Source organism: Antechinus flavipes, chromosome 1 (assembly GCF_016432865.1).
Source record: "Antechinus flavipes isolate AdamAnt ecotype Samford, QLD, Australia chromosome 1, AdamAnt_v2, whole genome shotgun sequence".
Taxonomy (NCBI): Eukaryota; Metazoa; Chordata; class Mammalia; order Dasyuromorphia; family Dasyuridae; genus Antechinus; species Antechinus flavipes.
Window position 1 is genome coordinate 673,887,989 of NC_067398.1, and position 24,093 is coordinate 673,912,081.

The following is a 24,093-nucleotide window of genomic DNA, read 5'->3' on the forward strand; positions in this document are numbered from 1 at the left end:
CTCCCCGTGGCCCCAAGAACCACTAGCTAGGGCAAGGGAAGCTTGACTGTCCAAGCGAGTTGTCTCCTGCCCCCCAGCCGAGCCTCGGGCTTGTGTGAAGGGGAGAGCGGGGGGGGCCTCCCTTCCCGAGGCTCCTTCGGGTGAGTTACCGGGAAATGGTTCTCTGGCCCCGGAGTCGGCTCTGCTCCTAGACCGTCCCTGGGGAGAAGGGCTCCCTGAACGCGGCCCCCTGTGGTGACTTGCTGGGGGCTAAAGGGACACGAGGTTCAGTCCTCAGAGCAGACCAGGGGCCTTCCTCTCCCTCCCAGTGTCCTGAGCCTCAGCCTTGAAGCACAGGAGTGGGAGCAAGACCAGCCCCCGCTCCTCCCCGGGGGAGCTGGGCCCGGAGGCTCCCTGGAGGCGGGAAGCAGTCAGACGCGTCCCGGGCCTCGGACCCTAGGTTCCCCAGGCTCGGCTGCCCCGATCCCCCTCTCCCCCCTCAGATGTTTCTAGCTGTCCGCTCTGCTCCTTCCCAGGCTCCCTCTGTCCCATTGGGGAGACATTTTGCTGCTTGGTTCTCGCCAAGAGGAATTGGGAGGAACCTGGATGGGGAGGACTTCAGGGGAGAGATGCCGGGGGTCCTCCCCCCAAAGGCCCTCCCTGGCGCCCCGCGTTGTGTTTGTGCAGGGTGCCCCCCTGTGGCGTGAGTCAGCGCTGCAGGCGTCTCAAGGTCACAGATAAATGATGGGCAAGGTTGTGCCCCCGGAACAGCTCGGGGCTGCCAGTGCTCCCCGGAGGAGGAACCTGGGGCTGGCCCGGGGGGGCCGAGAACTCACAGGCTCTCGGCCTTCCGGTTGGTCGTGGGGCGCCAGCCTCAGAGCACCGTCAGTCAGTGAAAGGCGCCGGGGGCCTTTGGGGAGCGCTCACGGGGGCGGGTGAGACCGGGCCCTGAACCCGAGCCTTGTGTTCCAGGCACTTCCCAGTGGCCCCGAACAGGAGCACCCGGTGCCTTATCTCCCAGCTACGAAGGAACTCTGCACAATTTGGTGAGTGCGCCTGGCGGCCCCTCTCCTTCCAGAGCCTGGGGAGCCCCCAGCTGCGAGGGCTGGAGGTTCCCTCTCCCAGGCGGGGCCGGAACCGGGGCCCTCTGGCCGGGGGGGCGCAGGGAAAACCCTAATTCTGCCCCTCCTTCCTCCCTCCCTCACGCCCCCAACAGCAAAACAAGATGGAGGATCACTTAGATGAAGCCATCCACGTGCTGAGGAGCCACGCTGTGGGGCAGACGGGGGACATGCACGGCATCCTGGGGGGCGCGCCGGGGCACAGCGGCGCCGTGGGCACCCTGGGCCAGGCCTTCTCCACCTCCGTCATGCCCCTGGTGGGGCGGCACTCCAGCCTGGTGAGCGGGGGGGGCGCGCCGGGGACCTTCCCTCCCGCCCCGTAGGAAAGGTCGGGGCCGCTGGGATTGGGACTCGGATCTTCTCATCCAGTCCCGCGCCCTGCTGGGGCCGTCGGCCCCCCTCCCGGGGTGGGGGGTGCGGGCAGGACCGACAGGAGGCCCACCCCCGGGGGCGCCCGTGTGCTGAGCCTTCCTCCCCGCTCCATTGGGGGGAGGGGCTGCGGGGGTGTCGAGCCTGCGCCCATTGCTCTGACTGTCCTGTAGGTTGGGGGCAGCCACACGGAGGACGGCCTCCCCAGCAACTCCAGCCTCCTCCACAACCACGTCTCGCTCCCCTCCCAGCCCGGCTCGCTCCCCGACCTCACTCGGCAGCAGGACGCCTATAGCGGTGAGTCCCCGGGGCTGGGGGGGGGGGGGCCTGAGGGCCCGGCCTCCTGCTCTCGGGGGTTCTCGCCAGCAGGGAGGGCCCTGCCTTCGGGGAGTTCTGTCTGCGGGCAGAGCAGGAGCAGAGTTTACACCAGCAAGTGGCTACTAGTCACATGAATGCCGGGGGTCTGAGCAGCTCGGGGAGGGGGGGCTCCAGGAAGGGGTCGTGCGGAAGATGGTGAACTTTCCTGAAGAAAACCAGGAATTCTGCGAGGTGGAAGTGAGGAGGGGGAGCATGCTGGGTATAGGAACACGGAAGGAAAGTGTGTCACAGAGGAGCAGGAAGAAGACTGGTTTGGTGACCAGGAGAACCAGGGAGGTGAATAATGTAAAAAAAAAGTAAAAGTTTGGGAAAATTTATGGGGCTATAAATGCTGGCGGCCTTCAGATTCAGGAGGTGATGGGGAGCCACTGATGTTTCTAGAGAGAGAGCACAGCCAGACGCGGCCTTTAGGGAAGCACTTCTGCAGCCGGGCCGAGCATGGCAGAGGCCGGGGAGGGGGCTGCGGCAGTGACCCAGACGGGGGAAGGAGGGCCTGAACCGGGGCGGTTACTGTGCGAGGGAGCAAAAAGTACAAGCTTCAGTCACGGATTGGCAGCTAGGAGTTGGCTGGCAGGATTACGGTGCCCTCCAAAGAAATAAGGAACTTTGCCAGAAGAGAGAGCTTAGGGGGAGAGGTTATTGTGGAACACAAGGTCTCTGCAGGAAGCCAGTGCAAAATGTCCGTTAAGGTGACTTAAACGCAAGAGAGAGAGGCGTGGAGACAGAGACCTGGGGGCTTCTGCAGAGAGGATGGCGGAGCCCCTGAGAGCCGGGAGAGAGGGGGAGGCCCCCCAGGCAGGGGCATGACTCTGGGGGGGCTGTCAGAGCTAGGAACGAGGGCCGGGTAAGGGGGCAGAGAATGTCCAGCGGGGAGGGCGCGGCTGTGCCCAGCGCCGTGGGGCGGTCGGGGTAGCGACAGGTCAGAGCATCCGATTTGGCAGTTAAGGCATCGGCGGCTTCGGAGGGAGAGGTTTTAATTGAACGATTAAGCCAGAAACCAGGGTCAAGGAATCAGAGAGAGAGGAGAGACGGAGTTTGGCTGCGGGAAAAGGAGTAGTTGAGGGTGGTGCTGTAAGCAGGGGTGAGGTCTCTGCCGGGGAGGGAAGCTTGGGGAGAGGTGCAGGTTGGGCCACTAAGCCCTCCGTCTCTGGGGCCCTTTTCTCTGGCCGTCCCCGTGCTAGAGTGCTCCCTTCCCCGTTTCCACCGGCCGGAAGCCTGATGTTTTACAAAAAGCCTTTTCCGCGCCCTCTCACTTCTCGCGCGGCCACCAGAGAGCTCGCCTTGTACCCGCTCCCTCGCCTCCCCCAGTCGGGCCCGAAGCTCCTTGGGTCCAGGCTTTACTTTGCCGCTCTGTCCCTGTGCTCGGCCGGCCCGCGGCAGCCACGTGGTGATGGGTGAGGGGAAGCCTCCCGGGCCACGGCAGCCACATGGTGACGGTGCGGGGGGGAGCCCGGCTCCCAGGCCAGGGCGCACTTGGGCAGGGAGGACACGGCTTAGTCTTTCCCTCCCTGGGCCCCTGCCCGACACTGCAGGCTTGACGTCGGGGCTGGGGAGAGCCGGCGCTTCTTCAGGAACCAGTGAAATCAAGAGGGAGGAGAAGGAAGACGAGGAGAACACGTCCGTGGCGGACAACTCGGAGGAGGAGAAGAAGGAGATGAAGCCGTCTCGGACTAGAACAAGGTGCCCCCTGGGAGCCGACCCCTCTGCGAGACTCCCCCCTTCCTTCCCCGTCCTCCGTGGCCCACGTGGGAGGGAGGTGGCCGAGGGCCGGGACCCCCGCGGACCCCGGCCCTCCCCCGCCCCGGGGACCCCCGCAGGCCCCCAGCCCCCGTGCCCCGCCCCAGGCCCTGGGCGGAAGAAGCCGCGTGGGGCCCGCGCCCCTGCCCAGCGCCCTCAGGCCCGCGCACACACGCCCCACCCTCGGGGGTGCTCTCGCCCTCACGCACGCACACACGCAGCCGCACACACGCCCGTGGCAAGGTGGCAGGAGGCCCTCAGACGGTGGGAGGCCGCCAGGACGGGATGCCCGAGGGCACCCATGGAGAATGTTCCCTGTCTCGTTCTCTCGTTTCGGAACCCCCTAGTCAAGATGAGGATGAGGAGGACGAACTTCTCCCCCCAGAGCAGAAAGCGGAGAGAGAGAAGGAGAGGCGGGTGGCCAATAACGCCCGCGAGCGCCTCCGTGTCCGCGACATCAACGAGGCCTTTAAAGAGCTCGGCCGCATGTGCCAACTCCACCTTAACAGTGAAAAACCGCAGACCAAACTTCTAATTCTCCACCAGGCCGTGTCGGTTATTTTGAACCTGGAACAGCAAGTGCGAGGTCAGTGAGAGGCCCGCGGTGCTGGGGGGGCCCGCGTTGGGACGGAGCCGGCCGGCGTGGGCTGTCTGTCTGTCTGTCTGTCCGTCAGTCTGGCTGTCTGTCTGTCTCGCGGCTCCTGGGCCCACCCCGGGGGCCTCCCCAGCCCCTTCATTGCTTCCCGTCTCTCCTTCCCCGACGCACCCTCCCGCTCCCAGGTCTGCTTCTCTCCCTGTCTTCCCTCACCAAGTTGTGTGCCAATACACGCACCTCACACACACCCCAGACCCTCAGAGGGGCCCTGGGCTCTCGGTCCCCTCCCGCACCTCTGCCGGGGGCCTCGGTGCTAGGTCAGGGACGGGGGACCCACTGAGTGTCCGCCACTCTTTCTTCCCCGGCCCCTTCTGGAGTCCGGCACTGACCTGAAAGCGATCCCGCTTCCTTCTGTGGGGGAGTCAGGAGGTGGAGACCGTGGAACCCCCCACACGTACACACTCACTCAGGATCTGAGCAGGACCCGTGGCCAGGACACAAGGGGTAGCTTCCTAGGCGGCCTCTCTCTGGAGTTCGCTTTGGCCCCTGCCGGTCAGTGTATTCTGGGAGCAAGTCTCGTTCCTAGTCCCGGAGATGCTGCTGTTCCCCCGGCTGGCTCCTCAGAGGGTTTGGATCCCCCGGGTTTTAAAGCCCACCTCCCTGAGCTGGTGCCTCCAGAGGTCATCTCACCTAAAAGTCTCTCCCCAGCCCCCATTGTACAGATGGGGAAAACTGAGGTGCAAAGCAGGGACGGGATCCAGCCAGAGGCACAGAGCTAGGACTTAAACTCTCTGTCCTGTGACTTGAAATCGAATTATATGCTGTTGCCTCTCTCAAGCATCATTATCCCCATTGTAGAGATGGAGGAAACTGAGGCACCGACTGGTGAAATTGCTTGAAAATAAGCATCAGAACCAGGATTTGAACCCAAAGCTCTTGACTGCAGAGTTCTTTCCACTACCTCCATACCACCTCTTGGAGCAAATTACGTCTGTCTCTCTTCCCCTGCTTTTCAAGTCTGGCACTTATGCGCTTCCTCATTAACCCCTTCCTCTCCTTTTGGGTTCTGCCCCCTCCCCCAAAAAAAATTTAAATCCCTTCTGCCGCATTAACTCTTTCTTCCCTGCAGCACTTTTGCTCGGACTGGATGTCAGGCCAGGGGCCTGAGCCTCCCCCTCCCCGCCTGCCCTCCGCTGTCCCATCATGGCATCTGGACTTTACTCGTGCCTCTCTTGTTTTGTAATATTTTGCGTCTTGTTGCAATGTGTGTTGATAATCCCGCCCCCCACCCTGCTCATTCATCCCCTCTCTCATCCTCTCCTCTCCTCTCTCTCCCCCCTCTTTCCTTTCTCCCCCGTTGATTTCTTTCCAATCTCCCACAGACAGTCCCCAGCCGACCCCCCGGTGGCCCACTCCCTACCTTGTACTTGCTGATGGAGACGGAGCCCGGGTCGGGGCAGGATCGAGGTTCAGGGCCAGGCATCCAAACCTAAATTCTCCCCCAAAATACGGGACGGGGCGGGGGGGACCAGTCCGGATCAGGGGCGAGTCGCCATCAGCCGTGATCATTTTGGTCTTCTGCTCTTGTCCTATTTTATGCCGCCTTCCCGAGCTGGCGCGTGGGAAGGCTCAGGGGGCCGGCCGGGACCCGGGTGGGACGCCCTTCCCCAGCCCCAGATCAGCAGCCAGAGGCAGGAAGGTTCGGGGGTCCCCGCCTACCAGCAGCTAGACCCGCCTGGCCCAGGGGCTCCAGGCTGACTGAGGAAGCCCCCCGGGTCAGGGAAGCGCCCCCTAGGAGTGGGACTGACTCCGCTTCCGCGGGCCCGATCCTGGCCTTCCCGGGCTCTCTGGTCCCGTGGCCCGTGTTTGGAATCCTTAGGCAGGGCTCCTCAGGCTTTTTAAATAGGGGGCCGGGATTTTATCCACTGTCCCTCTTTCAAGTCTATTTGGTATAAGGATTTTATGGAAGGGGATTTATCCTTCCCACATAAATTGGATTAGGTCAATCAATCAGAAAGCTTTTATTAGGTGTCTTATTAGGTATCTTATGAACAGATACATTGCTAAACTCTGGGGATACAAGCAGGGGTCCTCGGGCTTTTTATATAGGGACCAGTTCACTGTCCCTCAGACTGGTGGAGGCCGGACTATAGTAAAAACAAAAACTTTGTTTTGTGGGCCTTTAATAAAGAAACTTCCTAGCCCTGGGGGAGGGGGATAAACGTTCTCAGCTGCTGCATCTGGCCGCGGGCCGCAGTTTGAGGACCCTGCAGGTCCTCTGATGATTACAGAGTCACTCCTGTCAACGATAGTGGCAAAGACGCCCCTTTCCCCAGCCCCTGCAGGGCCCTGCCGAGCCCCCCCGCTCCTGCTGCTGCGCAGGGCCCCCAGGCCCACACAGCCCCCCGGCTGGTGGCAGGCGTCCCGAGGAGGCGGGGACGGCTCCGTGGGATAGGAAGTGAGTCCTAGCGACGGTTTTGCTCTGGGAGGAGAAAGTCGTCCAGGACAAGGGCAGCTAGGAAGCAGAACTGGAGGCTGCGCTCCCCACGTCTTTACTAAGGGGAGCCTCTGCCAGGTGGTCGTGGTCACTCGGGCTGAGCCAGAAAGGACGGGCCCAAAGCTGGCCACGTCCGCGCGCTCCTTGTTCGAGGCCAGCCTCCCTGCCTCTTGCCTCGTTGCCGCGGGCTCCCACCCATGCTCACTCATCCACACGTACAAACGCACGCACAGGGGGGCACACGCAGCACACAGGCCTGGGCAGGCCCGAGCCCCACACAGCTCCCGAAGCCCCAGGCTGGAGCCGCCTCTCCGAGCCCACTGCTAGTCCCCCTCCCCCTGCCGGGCGGTCAGCGCCCCCTCCCCCTAATGGGCGGTCAGCACCCCCTCCCCCTGCTGGGCGGTCAGCACCCTCTCCCCCTGCCGGGCGTCAGCGCCCCCTCCCCCTAATGGGCGTCAGCGCCCCCTCCCCCTGCCGGGCCAGCCCCTCGAGAGCCCGCCCTCCCTGACTAATGCCTCTGGTGCTGTGAACCCAGCAGTACCGACGAGGCCCTTTCACTGGAGGAGAAGGATCTGAGGGACCGGGAGAGGAGGATGGCCAATAACGCCAGGGAGAGGGTGCGCGTGCGGGACATAAACGAGGCGTTCAAAGAGCTGGGACGCATGTGTCAGATGCACTTAAAATCGGACAAAGCACAGACCAAACTGATCATCCTTCAGCAAGCCGTGCAGGTCATTCTGGGCCTCGAGCAGCAAGTGCGAGGTACGGTCCGCGGCGGGGGCCGCCCTCGCCTCCAGGAGCCCTCCGTGCCCGGCAGCGCCCGCCCGCCCGCGTGCGCCGTGTCCGTGTGTCCGTGTGCGAGTGTGTGTCTGTGTGCGCGCTCCCCCTCCTCGCCAGCCTGCCGGGCACAGCCCCCCGAGCCCCCGCCTCTTGTCCCCTCGTGATCACCCGCTGCCCCGCTGGAGCCCCCCCTCAGTCAAGGACGCGCCCTGCTCCTCCTCCTCCACTCCGAGCGCAGACGCCTTTATCTGTGTCTGTGCCAGCGAGTGTGCCCGGCCCCACAGCTCCCCCGGCCCCACAGCTCCCCCGGCCCCCACGGCTCCCCCAGCCCCTCTCCTCCGCCAGAGGGCATTGGTTAGTCTCTGTTCCCGGGGGAGAGACCCCCTGGCACAAAGGGCAGAAGCTCTGGCAGACTCTGGGACTGGGGGGGCCGAGGAGAGCCAGGAGGGAGAAAATTCCAGACCCTCTGATTGGGGGGGAGTCAGGAGGCCCGAGTCAGACTTGCTGGGTCTGGGTCAGAAACCTTTGGAGGCTTCCTAAGGCATCTGGGGCCAAATAAAAGCGGGAGGCCTCCGGGACAGCGCACATCCTGGACTCCTCAGGACCGGGCCAGCGGCTTCTCCTGAACAACCAGTCTCTCCCCGCCTTAAATCTCATCTGTAAAGTGAGGCAGCGTCAGGGCTTCTCCAGCTTTTTCCCTCACAGCCCCTTTTTGCCCAGAAGTTTACGTGACCCTGGGTACGTAGGTGTCTAACTCAAACATTTACTGCTAATAAATCATAATTTCACGACGCCCACGCTCAGTTAGGAGACCCCGAGTGAGGGACTGGGATCCCTTCTGTCTCAAGTGAAGGCCCTCCGCCCTCCCGCTCTGCGCTCGCGGGCCATTGGTCCGTGCCGGGAGGTGCTCCCTCCTGCGTCCTTCACTTCCTTCTCTCCTGGAGACCCCTCTTCCGGCCCCTCAGCTGTCAGTGTCTGCTCTCTCCCTTCCGCTGCTCCCACACAGAAGTCCTTGAGCTCCGGACTGTGTTTCTCTCGGCCCCACATCCTATCTGTGTGTGTACAGCCTCTCCCCAGCAGGGATGGAAGCTCCCTGAGGTCACTCACGGGGTTCTTCCTCTCTGTCACCCCGTGAGTGCCTGACTCGCGGTATCCTAACACGGAGTAATGGGGGCTGACCTGAAGTGAATCTGAACCCCTTTCCTGAGTCTTGTCTTTCCCAGACTGAGTGGCCCCGGGCAGCCTGGCCTCTGACCCTCCAAACCCCCTCCCCGGATTCATTCCCCCTGTCACCGGCCTTCCTCAGGTGTGGAAAGGTGGAAACGTGCTTGTTGAGAAGGCTGGTGTTTGGGGAGTTGCAGAGCCCGGCTTGGAACCTCAGCTCCCTCTGTGTCTTCAAGGGCTCCGTGAGCTTGTCCAAAAGGAGAGGGTTAGACTCGGTGGTCTCCGAGGGTGCAGTTCTAGGGTATTCTTCTTTGGCACAAATAATCACTTCCATCTCTTTCCCCCCCTCCCCTCCCCGGGCTAACCCTCTAACTCCCTAATGCTGCTGGGGCAGAATTTTGGGGGCCCTGGGAGATGGGCAGAGATGCTTTGGATCAGAGAGAAGGAGCCCTCCTCCCCGCAGAGGATAACAGATTCCTTCAGGTCCCCTTCCTCTTTTCCTTCCTTGCTACCCACCTTTTAGAGGCAGAGCCCCCAGCCCTTGCCTGTCACTGGCTTACTTCTTCCTGTTCTCAGTTTCCCATCCACTTGTCAGTCTTGGCCTGCCAAGCTCTTAGCTCCCTGCTCCCTCCTCAGGCATCTCCCCATTGGGTCTGTGTTCTTGCCCCCCTGTCTCAACAGAGCGCAATCTGAACCCCAAAGCTGCCTGCTTGAAGCGTCGGGAAGAAGAGAAAGTGTCTGGAGTGGTCGGTGATCCTCAGATGGCACTTTCGGCCGGTCATCCAGGCCTGGGCGATGGTCATAACCCCGTTGGACATATGTAAAGGTACGTGCCTTTCCTCTCTCCTCGAGCCAATGGGACTTGGTCTTGTGCCTTGAGCTTCTGTTGGGAGAATCCTACAGTTTGTTGAATTAGCCACTTTGGGTTTGAGTGTTTATTTGGAGAGCCGCTGTGTGAGATGGCTTAAGCACCAGGGTAAGCTCCCCAAAAGTCTGGAGCTCTGAACCAGATCTCCTGAGCTGGAGTTAATAGGGATGAATGGAAAAGGCTGTGTGCTTGGGTGCAAGAAATCAGCTTCTTGAGTACCAGAAGGGAGTGCACGCTTTGGGGAAAAAACAAACCTGGGAATGAGTTCGAACGGACTGCAGGGATGTGATTCACTGTGTCGCATGGCGTGTGTCCTTTGTGTGGGCTGTGTTTGTAGGCGTGCACGGGCCCAAGTGGGTGGGCCTAGGTGGGTGTGGATGTAAGCCTGAAAGGCTCACACTGACTTGGGCTGCATTAAGGTCTGCTGGCCATAGGGAGGTGACGGGTCCACCCATCTCTGCCCTGCCCACTTCTGGGCTGCCACGTTCACCGCATTTTAGAAATTTAACGGCCGTAATGTCCATAGGAGGGTGACCAGTGTGGTGATAGACCTCGAGTAAGGTCACGTAGGGATCATTGGAAGGAACTGAGAGTAGAGAAGAGAAGATTCAGGGCACATGAATCTTTCCAGTATCTGAAAAGCACGCAGGGAAAAAGCACCAGGAACAATAAGCAGAATTTTTAAAGGCAAATTTAAACTTGACATTGGGGGAAACTTCCTAACAACTCAAGTTATCCAGTAGTAGAACGGGCTGCCTCAGGAAGTCATGAATTCTCTGGTTCTTATTGGGAGTCTCAAGCAGAGACTGAATGACTGCTGGTTCGGCTTGAAAAGGGGAAATCCAAAGTCTCTTCCAATTGGAATTCTGTGGTTTTGTTTGGTCCCCTTTGTGAGTCGTCCCGCAGCCAGCCAGCAGCCCTAACTTGTAGGCATTCTAGTCCTGTTCTCAGTAGGAGTGGACAGCTAAACCACTAGCCAGCCATGCTAGCATGTGACTGTTAAAGTCATGAAAATCCAGATTCTAGCCTCACTTGGGGCGCTGACAATAAGAATACCTGGTATGCCTTCTTCCCAGTCTGCTTGTGAGACTAAGGAGAACAGACCATTTATTCATATGAAGACTTGAAAGTCAGCATGAAGGAACTCTTAAAAAAAACCCCTAACCTTGCCTTTATCATACTGATTCCCTGATTATGAATAATACACGTTTCATCTGACTCCTCATATCTGGAACCCCACCAGAAATCCCTAGGGCAGCCAAAATAGTGGGCATAGAGCTATGTCCTAAAGTGCAGATGCTCTCAAGAGAAAACCAGATCTTCACATAGAGCTATAATCAGGTAGGTAAGTTTGTTCCCAAGTCCACAGTCAACTGAGAAAGTAGGTATGGGGAAAATATGCTAGAAATAGTTAAATTGATAACAGTCTGAGGTAGGAGGCAGAAGAATATAAAGAAAGAGGAGGAGGAAGAGTACCTGTTTTTATATTTGAAAAGCTCTTTACAGATATCTGATATAATCTTCACAAAAATCAATTATTGTCCCCATTTTACAGATGAGGAAACTGAGAGCAAGGAACTTGCCTAGAATCTTAACACTCCTGAGAGTCTGAGATCTAAGCATACATGAGAACTCAAAAAGAATACTGATTTGAGTCCATTCAGTAGAGGAACAAACATCCCCATAGTCTGCAAGGTAACTGATGCACCAGGCCTGGAGTCAGAAAGACCTAACTTCAAATCTGGCCACAGACATTTACTAACTGTGTGAGCCTGGACAAGCCACTTAGCTTCTGTGTGCCTCAGTCTCCCCTTCTGCAAAATGGAGACAGTAATAGCACTTACCATTAGGGGGGCCATGAGAATCAAAGGAGATAAAACTTGTAAAGCACAATATAAATGCTTCCTGTTGATGTAATTTTTGTGCCATCCAGGAAAGACTAAGCAATGTTCAGTTGTTCCTGATGCTGAGGTAAAGAGTGTAATTAATTGTCAGACTAGCATTTATTAAGTGCCTGCTGTGTACGAGGCAAAGACCCCCAAGGAGGTAGTCTCCAAGAGACTTGTCTTATATAATGGAATGCGATTATCTTGAAATTGTCTCCTGACCCCTTATTGATGACTGATATTCGGTAGTGCGTATTAGAAGGAGCATTGTCTCTGGGGCCCCAAGTGTTGAGTTTTAGTCATGACAGTCATTTAATGACATGAACAAGCCACTGAAGCTTTCTCAGCCTCAGTTTCCCCATCAGTAAAATATGACCTCCAGTAACCCTTCTGAGAGCTTAGGCTGCCTTACCCAAACCTTTAGCTTAGTGTTCAGGATTATCTGTATCTACCCACCCCCTGCAGATAACTGAGAATAGTCTGTATGTGGTAAGAGATAACACACCATCATTTCAAAACATGGCCCCAGAAAGCACCTGGGTCTTACACATCCTTGTGGTATGTAGAGCAGCACCCAGCCCCTTAGAGCAACAGCCTGCAGCTCCTACTGGGGTGTGCCTCTTCCTCCCGCAGGGACGGGAAGCCTTGTTTGTTTGATCAGCTGCTGGATGGATACCCGAGGGGCCCCCTCTCCTTCAGAGCCCCCAGATTTTCTCCTCGTAATTCCCAACCATTTGCTTGCACCCCCAAAAGAGCTCTTGGCCTCCACCCTAGAAGAGCTCTCCTGGATTGAGGACAAGGAGATAAGTTTAGTTTGTAGAAAGAATGGTTTGAGGGTAATGTCAATATTAGAAACCAGCAACTGAACTGGGCTGAGCTGAGCTGTCTCTGACTCTGGACAACAGTGGCAAAAACCCCAAATCTGGAGCCCTTTCCAGTTAACAAACTGCTTTTTTTCTCAGTGGCTCTCCTAGGAAGGAGGTACAAGTGAAGTGTTTGAATCCATGCCTTAGAGATGAGGAAGCAGAGGCTTGAAGAAGTGAAAGAATACACATGGACTCCCATCTATTAAATACCAGGGCCAGGACTCCTCCTGTTCCATCCATGCTCTTAGCTTACATTTTCTTAGCAGGGATGGACAGAATGATCCATAGTTGTTGAGTTGTGATCCCATTTGGGGTTTTCTTGGCAAAGATCCTGGAATGATTTGCCAGTTCCTTCTCTAGCAGGAAACTGAGGCAAACGGATTTATTGATTTACCCAGGACCATATAGTTTTCTTGCCATTTCCTTCTCCAGCTCATCTTGTAGATCTCTGTAACAAGATCTCTGCAACCACTTTGTATTCAGTAACAGTTCATTGCCTCTCATATTCTATTTTTGGACAGCTCCAACTTTGGGGAAATTTTGTTTTATTGAGTCAAAAATCTTCACATACAGGAGTACACATGCATACCCATCCCTTCTCCCTTCCCTCTCTGGTCTGAATTTATGACCACACGATTGTCAAGATCAAACTCAGCAGAAATTGGGCAATTGAAACCTGTCGGGCTCTTCTTTATACCCATTGCCCATGACGCAGCCAGCTCTTGGTCTGGGTCCAAAACAAAGCCAGCTCTGTCCCAATACTCCTACCTCCGTCCCTAGTACCACTGTCCCCTGAGGCGTGTGTCATCCTGTGCTCCTGGATCATTTCTGGGAGGACAGGTTAGCTCCACCTCTGGCCACCCCCAGAGGCCCCAGACTAAAGGCTAGAGCCAAGAGGGTTGAGGCTGGTGAGCCATAGTACAAAAAGGGAACGGAAATGGTTACATTCAACACACAACCCAGAAGTCCAATTGCTTTAGTTTCTGCTGTAGGATCCCATGCACATGCAAGACCTCTCTCATAGCATTCCAACTCTAAAGCTAAAAGGAATCACAGAGATTATCTGGTCCAGTGCCTTCCCACCCACCCCCACCCCTCAAGGAAGGCAATTGAGACCCAGGGAAGTTAAATAATTTGTCCAGGTTTGCAAGTGGGCAGAATTCAGGTCTTCCCACACTGCCTCACTTATAAAACCCTTCCCAGCCCTGATTTTTCTATATTCTTGAAAATCACAGAACTCCAGAGTTGGGAGATCATGTAGTTATGCCTTATCAAAGAGTCCCTCTGCAGCAATGCTAACAGGTAGCCATCTGGCCTTGGCTCGTAGACCCCCAAGGAAGACGAGCCCACTTTCTCCCAGGGTGGTCCGTTCCACGTGTGGAGAGTTCAGCATGTTGGGGACCTTTGCCTTATATGGAGTCTGGATTTGCCTTTTAGTAACTTCTTTCTACTCCCAGTCCTGCCCATTAGGGCATTTCTTCCAAGTACAGCCCTCCCAATACACGGGTACTGTGTTGGAATTTTTTTTCCCCATTCTATCCTCAGTTCCTTTATCTGACTTTTATACAACCTACAATCAAGAACCTTCACCATCTCTGCCACATCTGTGAAAGAAGAGGCTTAGAACTGAAGACTTCTCAGGTCCCTTCAGAGCCTCCCTTCAGGCTCCCTCCAACTTACTGATAGCCTCCAGATCTGAACGCCGTTCTCCAGATGTGTTCTGACCAGGGTTGTCATTCTTCCGCTCTGACATCCTATGCCCTAAAGTCCTTCTCAGCTCAGAAATTCCATGTTGTAAAGACTTCCCAGTGCTGTTATTTGAACTTTGTACATGCCAGTTTCCCATCTCACTGGGCTCTTTGGCCCCTTCCTTCTCTCCTAGGTCCGCCACCCCAGGAAGCCTTGTGACTCACCCATCTTCCTAAAACAGAAAATCCTGGCCCTTCTCCTGCCGACGCCTGTCCCTGAGATGGGAGACCCTGGCACTCGCCGTAAGGAGCGATGTTTTGGTTTTGGTTTTGGTTTTGGTTTTTTTTTAAAGAAAAGGGGGAAAAAGAAAAGAAGGAAAGAAAATAAACACTTCATCAAAAAAAAATTGCCTTAAGTATAAAGAATGGAAGAGTCAATACATATCACTCAGTTAAGAAGGGGAGACGCTGTGTTAAACTTGGCTTGTTCACAAACAGCCAGCAGCAAATTGTGCCTAAGCCTCATATTTCTGTTTGCTGGTTTTTTTTTTTTTTAAGGAGAGTAAAAGAACATTAGTTATGAGATTTTTTATGTAGAAGAAAATAGCGATACCTTTGGGATTTTTTTTTTTAAGCTTCTTTTGCGTATGTTTTGTAAGCGACAAATTTTTTTGTATAAAAAAACAAGTCTTGTGTCCCATGCTTTTCTGCTGCTGTTTCTATGGTTAAATGTTGCCTCTCTACGATCAACCAGATTATTAAAAGTTGTATTAAAAAGAGACTGGGTTAAAAAGCAAGGTTGACTCCTCGGGAAGCCGCTCAGTGTGAATGGAGCCATGCGGGTGTTTCTCGGTTTCATCTTGTTTTTTGTTTTTTTTTTCTGTTTGGGCTTGATTTTTTTTTTTTAGTGGTTTTATTTAGGGGACTTTTTTCTGTTATTTTAAAAAATCTGTTCCCAGGCTCCCTTCTGCTCTCCCCTCCCCACTTACCCCAGCTGTCCAAGTCTTGTGTTCCCTTCATCTTACATATATCTTCCAAATAGAGTTCATGGATTGAACATACCTTGTTGCTCTGAGCCACCTCAGATTGGGAGGAAGTGGGCTCTCCCTGCTCCCTCCCCTGAATTCCCAGAGGTTGAGCTTCCTGAGGCTGCCTATTCCCTAGTTTCTTTGTAGGAAGTCTTTCAGGACTGGGAGGGGGGATCACAAACATTGCTGCTCTTTCTCTCTCCCTCCTTCCTTTCCCACCAAAAAGTATGAACTAGTAGAGTCCTCCCTCTATCCCTCCTTGTCTTCCTCCGACTGCCTCTCTCTCCCATCCCACCTCTACCCTGCCCTGGCCTGTGTGTCCTGGGACAGCTCATTTTTGTCACTAAGCATTTCTAACCGATGGGGCAGAAAAGGAAGAGGCTGCATCAGGGGTAAACCCTAAATGAAATCGTAGAACCGGTCCCTATCTAGAGGCCATTTGGTCATCTTCATGTTGACTAGTCATCAGGACTCTTGAAACATCTCGTACTTTAGGGAAGACTTAAAGAGTCCTGACTCTTTTGCTGTATCTGGGTTGAGGAGAAGAGAATCTTGGAAGATGCCCCATTCCCACCACCGTGAAGAAGGAACCCTTGCCTGGCACTGCCTGCCAAGGCATGTAATTCCATGTGAAGGGAAAGTGCCTGAGGCACATCCCATCTCCTATGGCTGACCCTGCTTGGTCACCTGCTGAAAACACCCCAAAGATTATGTCCAACCAACACAGCCCTCCTTCTCCCCTCCACACACACACTCACGACCCTCATTCCCTGACAGCCAAGAGCACAGAAGCCACACACACACACACACACATTCACAAAAACCAGGAGGTGGAGAACCCACGTTCTCGGGTCCCACAAATGCCAAACCTCAACTCGGTTCAGTTCCTAGAATGGGGCTTTGCTTTCTGGATCAGCTCAGACCCCATAGGAAATCCATCAAGAGACAAGTACTGCCTTTGGCTATTCAAGAACTAACTAATCGCCCTAAGGTATGTCTTCCTGCTGAGTGATAGAGAACGGCATTGGGCTGCTCCCTGAGAGTGGGACTTGTTAGGTCTGTGATGTGACCCTGTAATACTAAGACCTTCCCCATTTTGAAAGCCCCCCCCATACCCACCTTTGTCCAAAGAGAAGTCACTTGGAATTCTTAGTGTATCCCATGCCCAGGGTTCCATAGCCAGGGTGGCTGTCCCTACAGTCCCAGACAAAAGAGGAGTCCCTCATCCCTTCTTAGGCTTTCTTCTCTGGGTCAAGGGGGGCAAACACATAAATGTCCCATGGTCAGGAAAGCAGGGGCCTGGCCCGGTGGTGTGAGAGAGAAGCCAGTTCTTTCCCTCTACTTCCAAGGATTCTTGTCTGAGGCGGACAGCTGCCGCTGCCTCCAGTATGAGCCAAGAAATAATGAGCAAGCCCACCACTCCTTCCCCTTTTGGGTACCTTGGAGAGCAGCCCAGGCATAGAAGTAAGCTACTCCTTAAGAAAGGAGCCAACCTTCCATTTTCATCTTTTGTCTGGACTTTTGTCTGGGAGTGCCCTGCTAGGTGGATAGTTAGCACTTAAATCACATTCAAGGGATCAGACGCTAGTAGATGGGAAGATAGAAGGGATCTCAGAAGCCCCATGTTTTACAGATGAAGGAATTGATGCCCAGAATAATGACTTGCCCAAGATCCCATGACTAGTAAGTAACAAGCAAGATGTCCCCTTGAATTTCCATGACTTGCTGTCAGAGGAGAGCTGATAGGGTTGGTCTAAGCCCATCTCCACCAGGTGATAAGGGAGCATGGGTCACTCAGCAAGTGCAGGAAAATGTTTTGGGCTAAACTATGGGAAAGGAGTTGAACATCTTGGTGGGGCAGGGAGAGGAGAGAGAACCAGTAATTCCCTCGCCACCTGTGCTCTTGGCAAGCAGGGAGATGCCGGCATCTCCTCCATTTTCACATAGCTAGAACAAGGGGCTCCCATTTCACGGGGCCAGAGAAAATGCCATCCATCCGCCAGTGTCTCCCGATTTAACCTCACCCCTTGAGAATCTCCCCCAAACCCACCTGTGAGCCACACCTCTCTCTCGGGCGTGCTGCCCTCAACGTTCCTCACTTTTCAGTGGGTCAGGACAAAGTGGATAATATCCCTTCCAAGCCCTACCTCTTTCCTTCCCTCCCTAGCCAGGCAGTGGAGACCATCAGCAGAGAACAAAACTTCCCCCGTTTCTGCGCCTTACCCCCACCCCCCCACCATCCCCCTTTCCCCATCCAGTCACTCAACCCATGAACTCTTGGGAACCCCAAGTCTCAGGAGAGAAACTGGGGAGGGGAGGAAGACTGAGAAACCAGTGGGATTTCTTCTTGGCTTTGTTTGTGGGGTTCCCTCCCCATAATCCTTTGTTGGGGAAGAGGAGCATGTATTTTTGTTTTGTTTGGGGTCCCATTTGGACCCTAGTTATGGTGTTGATGTTGCCTGCCAGATGTGCTTCATGACTGAGGAACCTTGTGCTTAAATCAGATAACACGTTATAGTTTCAAACTATTTGCTATATGTGTGTGTGTATGCATATATATGTGTGTATATATACATGTATGCATACACACACACATGTGTATTCCTAACCCAGAAAAAAGGAAAAAAAATGTGGGGTGGGGTGGGAAGGGGAATTCACAATTAGGGGGAAATTGTGTCTCTGAGTGCCTCAAGATGACTGGTTTTTGTTTTGTTTCTCATTTTTAAAAAAAGTAATTTTATACAAGTGTCAAAACAGCTGGCTGGATTATTTGGAATTTTTAAATAATCCTAACTTTTTTAAGTAGATTTTGAGAACTGTCTTGTATATAACAGTAATGTAGCAATAAATGTGACATTTTATAATAATATCCCTTCCCCTCCCCTCCTTCATATCTGTCTCTCAGATGTTGTATACCTATGAATGAAAATTTAAAAAAAAAAAAGTTGTAATAAAGGTTCTACCTTGTACTTTAAAAAAAAAAAAAAAAAGCCCTTGTGTCCCCTTGGAGGCTGATGTTCGATTGATTTGTGCTAATTAGGGGATTGGGGGCTATGAAGCTTCAGCAAACTCCCCAGTTGTGGTCAAGTTTGTGCAGAGAGCCATAGCTGCACGGCAGAGGAGAAAGTGGCAATCACCAGTAGACACTGAAGCTAGCTATTGCTGTTCCAACTTGGTCTACACCCAGATCATAACCTGGACCCCCACACCCAACTAGTTCTGGAGAAAATAAAAGGCCATCAAATTGGGAACTGGAAGAAACTTTTGAGACCCCATCATCCATTCTCTCACTTTACAGAGAAGAGGAAACAGCAACTCAAAGTTAGGAAAATTACTTGCCCATGGTCACATCAGTACTAAATACTTCGCCAAGTAGGGATTTGTTCTTCTGACTGCATATCTAGGACTCTTCCTATTGCCTCACAATATCAGGGACTATTGGAGAAGAAATAGAGGACATTTTTCACAATCTTTTTTCAAAAAAGTTTTTTGATAGATTTTATTTTTATTTTGGAGGATTTATAGGAAGAGGAAACTTTTCAATCTTTTTTAAATTGCTTTTCATATATTTTATTATTACTTTATATTGATCGCTGTATATATGTCTCTTTTGCTCCTCCTCTCTGCTCCCCACATACCTAGTAAGTCATTCCTTATAATGAGGATCTGCATACTTGCTAAGCTTGGAACAAAGATTTCTTGAAGGGGGATAGAGGGGAAAGAAGGGAAAGAGGGAAGAAGGAGAGAAGGGGAGGGAGGGAGAAAGGGGAAAAAGAGAAGTAATTCAGGAAAGTCAAGCACGTTACAACTATGTCTACTAGGATATGCAATTTTCTGCACCTGTACTTCTCCATTGATGAACATTTTTCTTTTTCTATTTTATTATCAATAGTATTTTATTTTTCCAAATATATGGAAAGATAATTTTCAGCATTCATTTTTTTAAAATAACTTTTTATTGATAGAATGCATGCCAGGGTAATTTTTTACAACATTATCCCTTGCATTCACTTCTGTCCCGGTTTTTCCCCTCCCTCCCTCCACCCCTTCCCCCAGATGGCAAGCAGTCCTTTACATGTTGAATGGGTTGCAGTATATCCTAGATACAATATATGTGTGCAGAACCGAACAGTTTTCTTGTTGCACAGGGAGAATTGAATTCAGAAGGTATAAATAACCCGGGAAGAAAAACAAAAATGCAAGCAGTTTATATTCATTTCCCAGTGTTCTTTCTCTGGGTGTAGCTGCTTCTGTCCATCTTTGATCAATTAAGGCTCTCTTTATCGAAGAAATCCACTTCCATCAGAATACATCCTCAAACAATATCTTTGTTGGGTATATAATGATCTCCTGGTTCTGCTCATTTCACTCAGCATCAGTTCATGTAAGTCTCGCCAGTCCTCTCTGTATTCATCCTGCTGGTCATTCCTTACAGAACAATAATATTCCATAACATTCATATACCACAATTTACTCAACCATTCTCCAATTGATGGGCATCCTTTCATTTTCCAGCTTCTAGCCACTACAAAGAGGGATGTCACAAACATTTTTTGCACATGGGGGTCCCTTTCCCTTCTTTAGTGTCTCTTTGGGATACAAGCCCAGTAGAAACACTGCTGGATCAAAGGGTATGCACAGCTTGATAACTTTTTGAGCATAGTTCCAAATCGCTTTCCAGAATGGCTGGATGTGTTCACAATTCCACCAATAATGTATCAGTGTCCCTGTTTTCCCACATCCCCTCCAACATTCCCCATTATCTTTCTCTGTCATTCTAGCCAATCTGACAGGTGTGAAGTGGTATCTCAGAGTTGTCTTAATTTGCATTTCTCTGATTAATAATGATTTGGAGTATATTTTCATATGTCTATAAATAGTTTCGATTTCTTCATCTGAGAATTGTCTGTTCATATCGTTTGACAGCATTCATTTTTGTAAGACTTTGTGTTTTGTTTATTCCCTCCCTCTTTCCCTTACTGAATTTTTTCAAGAAGAATGTGGATAGTTTGTTTAGGATGGTTTCAAATCCATACATTGCTATATTGCTTTCCTGACAGTAGGAATTCACCAAAAATCTTTGATTTAAAGATGGAAACATTGAAGTCTAGATAGATGAAATAATCTGAGGTCATACATGAGGAATTTTTCCCCCAAAATGCAAAGATAATTTTCACCATTTACCCTTGCAAAACTTTGTGTTCCAAATTTTTTCCCTCCCTTTCCCTTACCCTCTTCCTTTAAACAATATAGTTAAAACATGTACAATTCTTCTATACATATTTCCACATTTATTATACTGCACAAGAAAAACCAAACTAAAAGAGGGAAAAAATGAGAAAAAAGAAAAACAAACAAGCAAACAACAACAACAACAACAAGTCTGAAAAAGCTATGTTGTGATCCACATTCAGTCCCCATAGTCCTCTCTGGGTGCAGATGGCTCTCTCAAATCTATTGGAATTGTCCTGAATCACCACACTGTTGAAAAAAGCCAAGTCCATCAGGATTGATCATTGTATAAGATTGTTGTTGCTGTGTACAATGTAATCTTGGTTTTACTCACTTCATTTAGTATCAGTTCATGTAAAGTGTCTTCAGGCTTTTCTGAAATCATCCTGCTGACCATTTCTTATGGAGCAATAATATTCTATAACATTCATATATCATAGCTTATCCAGTATTCTCCAACTGATGGACATCCATTCAATTTCCAGTTCTTTGCCACTATAGAAAGGATTGCTACAAACATTTTTGCACACATGGGTCCTTTTACCTTTTTTATGATCTCTCTGGGATACAAGCTCAATAGAGACACTGATGGATCAAAGGATATACACAGTTTGATAACCCTTTGGGCATAATTCCAAATTGCTCTCCAGAATGGTTGGATCAGTTCACAACTTCACCAACAATGTATTAGTGTCCCAATTTTCCCACATCTCCTTCATTTGCCATTATCTTGTCATTTTAGCTAATCTGAAAGGCCACATAAGAAATTTGGTCGTCATCCCTCCTTTCCCCTCAGGCAGTTGGGATTAAATGACTTGCCCGAGGTCACACAGCCAGGAACTGTTAAGTATCTGAGGTCAGATTTGAACTCAGGTCCTCCGGACTTCAGGGCTGGTGCTCTATCCACTGCACCACTTTGCTGCCCCACAAGAAATTCTTAATATGAATGTAGGAAGGCCCTAACTTCCATAGGTACCAAAATATTTCATAGTAGGACAGACCTGAGTTCAGAGTAGATGCTCATGCCCTGGGAAACAGCGGAACAAATTGTGGGACAGTAACTGAATGGCATGTTGCTAACAGCATAGAAAACTGGAAAATATAGAAATGCATGGGAAGATTTATATGAGCTAATGCAAAATGAAATGAGCAGAACCAGGGAAACCACATGAATAATGACTACAACAATGTTAATGGAAAGAACAACCAAAAAGAAATCAAAATAATGCTATATGATTATAATAAAGTTTGATCCTGAAAAAGAAATGCAAAACACCTCTCTCTCCCCCTCCTTCCCAGATATATGGGACTTTGTGTGGAACCTTGAATGATTGTTATACATATATTGGGCAATTTTGCTAATCTACTATTTTCCCTTTCTTTTTCTTTGTTATATGGAATTAGCTGTCTGAGCAGGGAGAAAAGAAGAGATTTGAAAATATAGGTGACATGGAAATTAAAGATGCCAGGGATTAACACTGCTTCTGTGAATTCTTCCTCACCCCCAATAAATTCTCATGTTTTAGGTGACCTGGGTTAAACTCTCAGCTCTGCCACTTACCATGTATGTAAATCTGGGCATGTCATTTACCTCGATGAGTCTCAGTTTTGTTATCTGTAAAAGGAAGTTCTGTTCAAGAACTGGGAGAGGAAGGAGGAAGTTGATAACTCATTACTTATCAAGTAGTCTCACTATCCTTTACCCTTTTTTCTTCTTCCTCTCCCAATTCCCACAATTGAGAGTTGCTGTCTGGAGGAAAACTCCCTTTCCCAGCTACCACTCTTGTCATTCCTCATCTCCAGCTTCCTCCGCTACCTCAACCCTGGCTAATTCTATCTTTTCCATTCCTGTTTCAAGGGCTGGAGGAAGTCACACAACAATTCAGCCTGAACCATACAAATGTACTTTACCTAATCACTGCTGTACCTCAGTCCTTATAGTCTTTCCTCATTTCCCCTCTTCTACTTCCCTTAGAAAATGTTGTTCTATTCTCAAGACACCTACCATTCCCCCTCGCCTTATCCTCTCAATTGAAGACCATTCAGATTTGACCAAGAAAATGGAATCCATCACTTTCAAGCTTCTCCTCCCCAATTCTTTAATTCCCTCAGCATTCCCCTCTCTTTCCCATTTGCTCCAGGCTTAAAAGAGGTGAACTTTCCTGCCAAGTCCAACCCTTCTACTTGTGTCCTTCATAAAGGACATCCCATTCTTTATACACACTCACACTTTATTTTTTTACAACCTGTAGGTATGGAAAGGGGGAGGTGACAATTTGACAAACAAGTTTCTTTATAATTTTACTGTGTTGAATAAACCATGGAACTACCGAAGGCTGACTGCTTCTGTAGTATCAGCCAAGAGAGGAGAGATTGAGCTAGGTTACATTCGAGACGAGATGGGGGCTCAAATGATATAAATGGTCCAATTTTTAAAATCCAAAGCAATAATGTTGTCTCCTACCCTGTGTTCATTCATTACCCCGATCAGTGAATATTTCTTTCCTTCCAGGGTTTTTCAAATTAGTAGTTTGTCCAAGATGGGCTGTCAGGTTAATCTTTGATAATTTCATCAACTACTAGGATGTTAGGTTGAGTAGAGTGTCATCTGGTGGACAAAATTATAACTACATCTCCCTTTCTGTTTGATGATAAATTGATACAGTCTGTCTGCAGACCAAGAGGAGGCAGGTCAAAAGCTAGTGTAGGTTGTCAGTGTTACTTCATTAACAAAAGGGATGATTGAGAGTTCTGACTCCCAATCTGAAAAGTACCCTGTATGTGTTCTTGGCTCTGGAGCCAGTGTGGCGTAATGGATAGAACCTTGAACTTGTCAAAAGGTGTCAAGGTGTCCATGTATGTCCATCATTACTATCGAGTCCAGTATCCTCTACCCCATTTTACAGAGGAGAGACGCGAGGTCCAAGACAGGTTTGGTGTCCAAAGACACGGAAGAATTGAATTCTGGTGCTCTGACTCCAAATCCATGGAAATGAGATAGTAGTGAAAAAACACCAGATTTAAATCCCATCTCTTGCTTCTTAGCTATGTGACCATCACTTGACTTCTCTGGCAATTCAGCAAACATATATTAAGTACTTACTACGTATAAGGAGCCGTGCTAGATGGTGGGATACTAAAACAAAAAAAGTCTTTTTCTTTAAAGTGCTTACATTTTAAAATATTAATGTTTATTGCTGTTTTCTTAGTTATATCACATCTGCCCTTAAATATATTCTTCTCTGCACAACAGACTATCTCTTGTAATAAAAATTTTCAGAATCAATTCAGTAAAATCAAGCAATACACCAACTAGCTGGGAGAGGAAGGGAAAGCCCCAGCCTCAGCTTAGAATTTGGGCTGTCTCCTCCCACCCTGGCCAAACATACCAAGAGAGTATTTCTCAGATTTGGTGGAGACCATTTGAGAATGAGTGAGGGTTCATGGAATATAACTACCCTTAGAGAAAACTCCCTAATGATTAGAAAGGGAAATGAATAAGCATTGCTATAAAACTATTACGTCCAGACACTATTAAGCATTTAACAAATATCTCATTTGATTCTTACACCAATCCTGCTTGGTAGATGCTATTTTACAGATGAGGAAACTGAAGTAAATTGATAAATGATTAGTCCAGAATTGCAGAGCTAGTATCTAAAGTCATCACTGCAAGTAATGGATATGTCCTTATTGGGGATTAACATTAAATGACCACTTGAATATTGCATATTTTTTAAAAAGGACCTTTAAAAAGTTTTCAACTTTGTGATTCAGTAATAATGTCTCTGAAACAGTTTCTTTGTAAAATAAGGACTTTGTACTATTTCAGGGATGCTGTAAGTCCCCAATGAGATAACACATGATAAGTGAAACAGCTTGTAAACTTTAACATATAATAAAAA

The 24,093-nt window shown here is 50.5% G+C and overlaps 1 protein-coding gene across 7 annotated transcripts in view; it reads left to right on the forward strand.

Moving 5' to 3' along the window:
- The window catches only part of TCF3 (transcription factor 3), a 97,922-nt gene extending 83,215 nt beyond the window's left edge, over positions 1-14,707 (forward strand). For 5 of the 7 annotated variants that reach the window (XM_051972275.1, XM_051972274.1, XM_051972271.1 and 2 more), the window contains exons 14-20: positions 952-1,025; positions 1,196-1,378; positions 1,643-1,766; positions 3,380-3,527; positions 3,932-4,170; positions 9,302-9,446; positions 14,123-14,707. In XM_051972275.1, coding sequence (XP_051828235.1) covers positions 952-1,025; positions 1,196-1,378; positions 1,643-1,766; positions 3,380-3,527; positions 3,932-4,170; positions 9,302-9,444 — 911 coding nt within the window. In that variant the 3' untranslated portion in view covers positions 9,445-9,446; positions 14,123-14,707. Of the gene's footprint in view, positions 1-951; positions 1,026-1,195; positions 1,379-1,642; positions 1,767-3,379; positions 3,528-3,931; positions 4,171-7,211; positions 7,439-9,301; positions 9,447-14,122 lie in introns of all 7 variants that reach the window. The other 2 variants (XM_051972277.1, XM_051972276.1) reach the window with 2 other exon arrangements.
- The last annotated feature ends 9,386 nt before the right edge of the window (positions 14,708-24,093 follow it).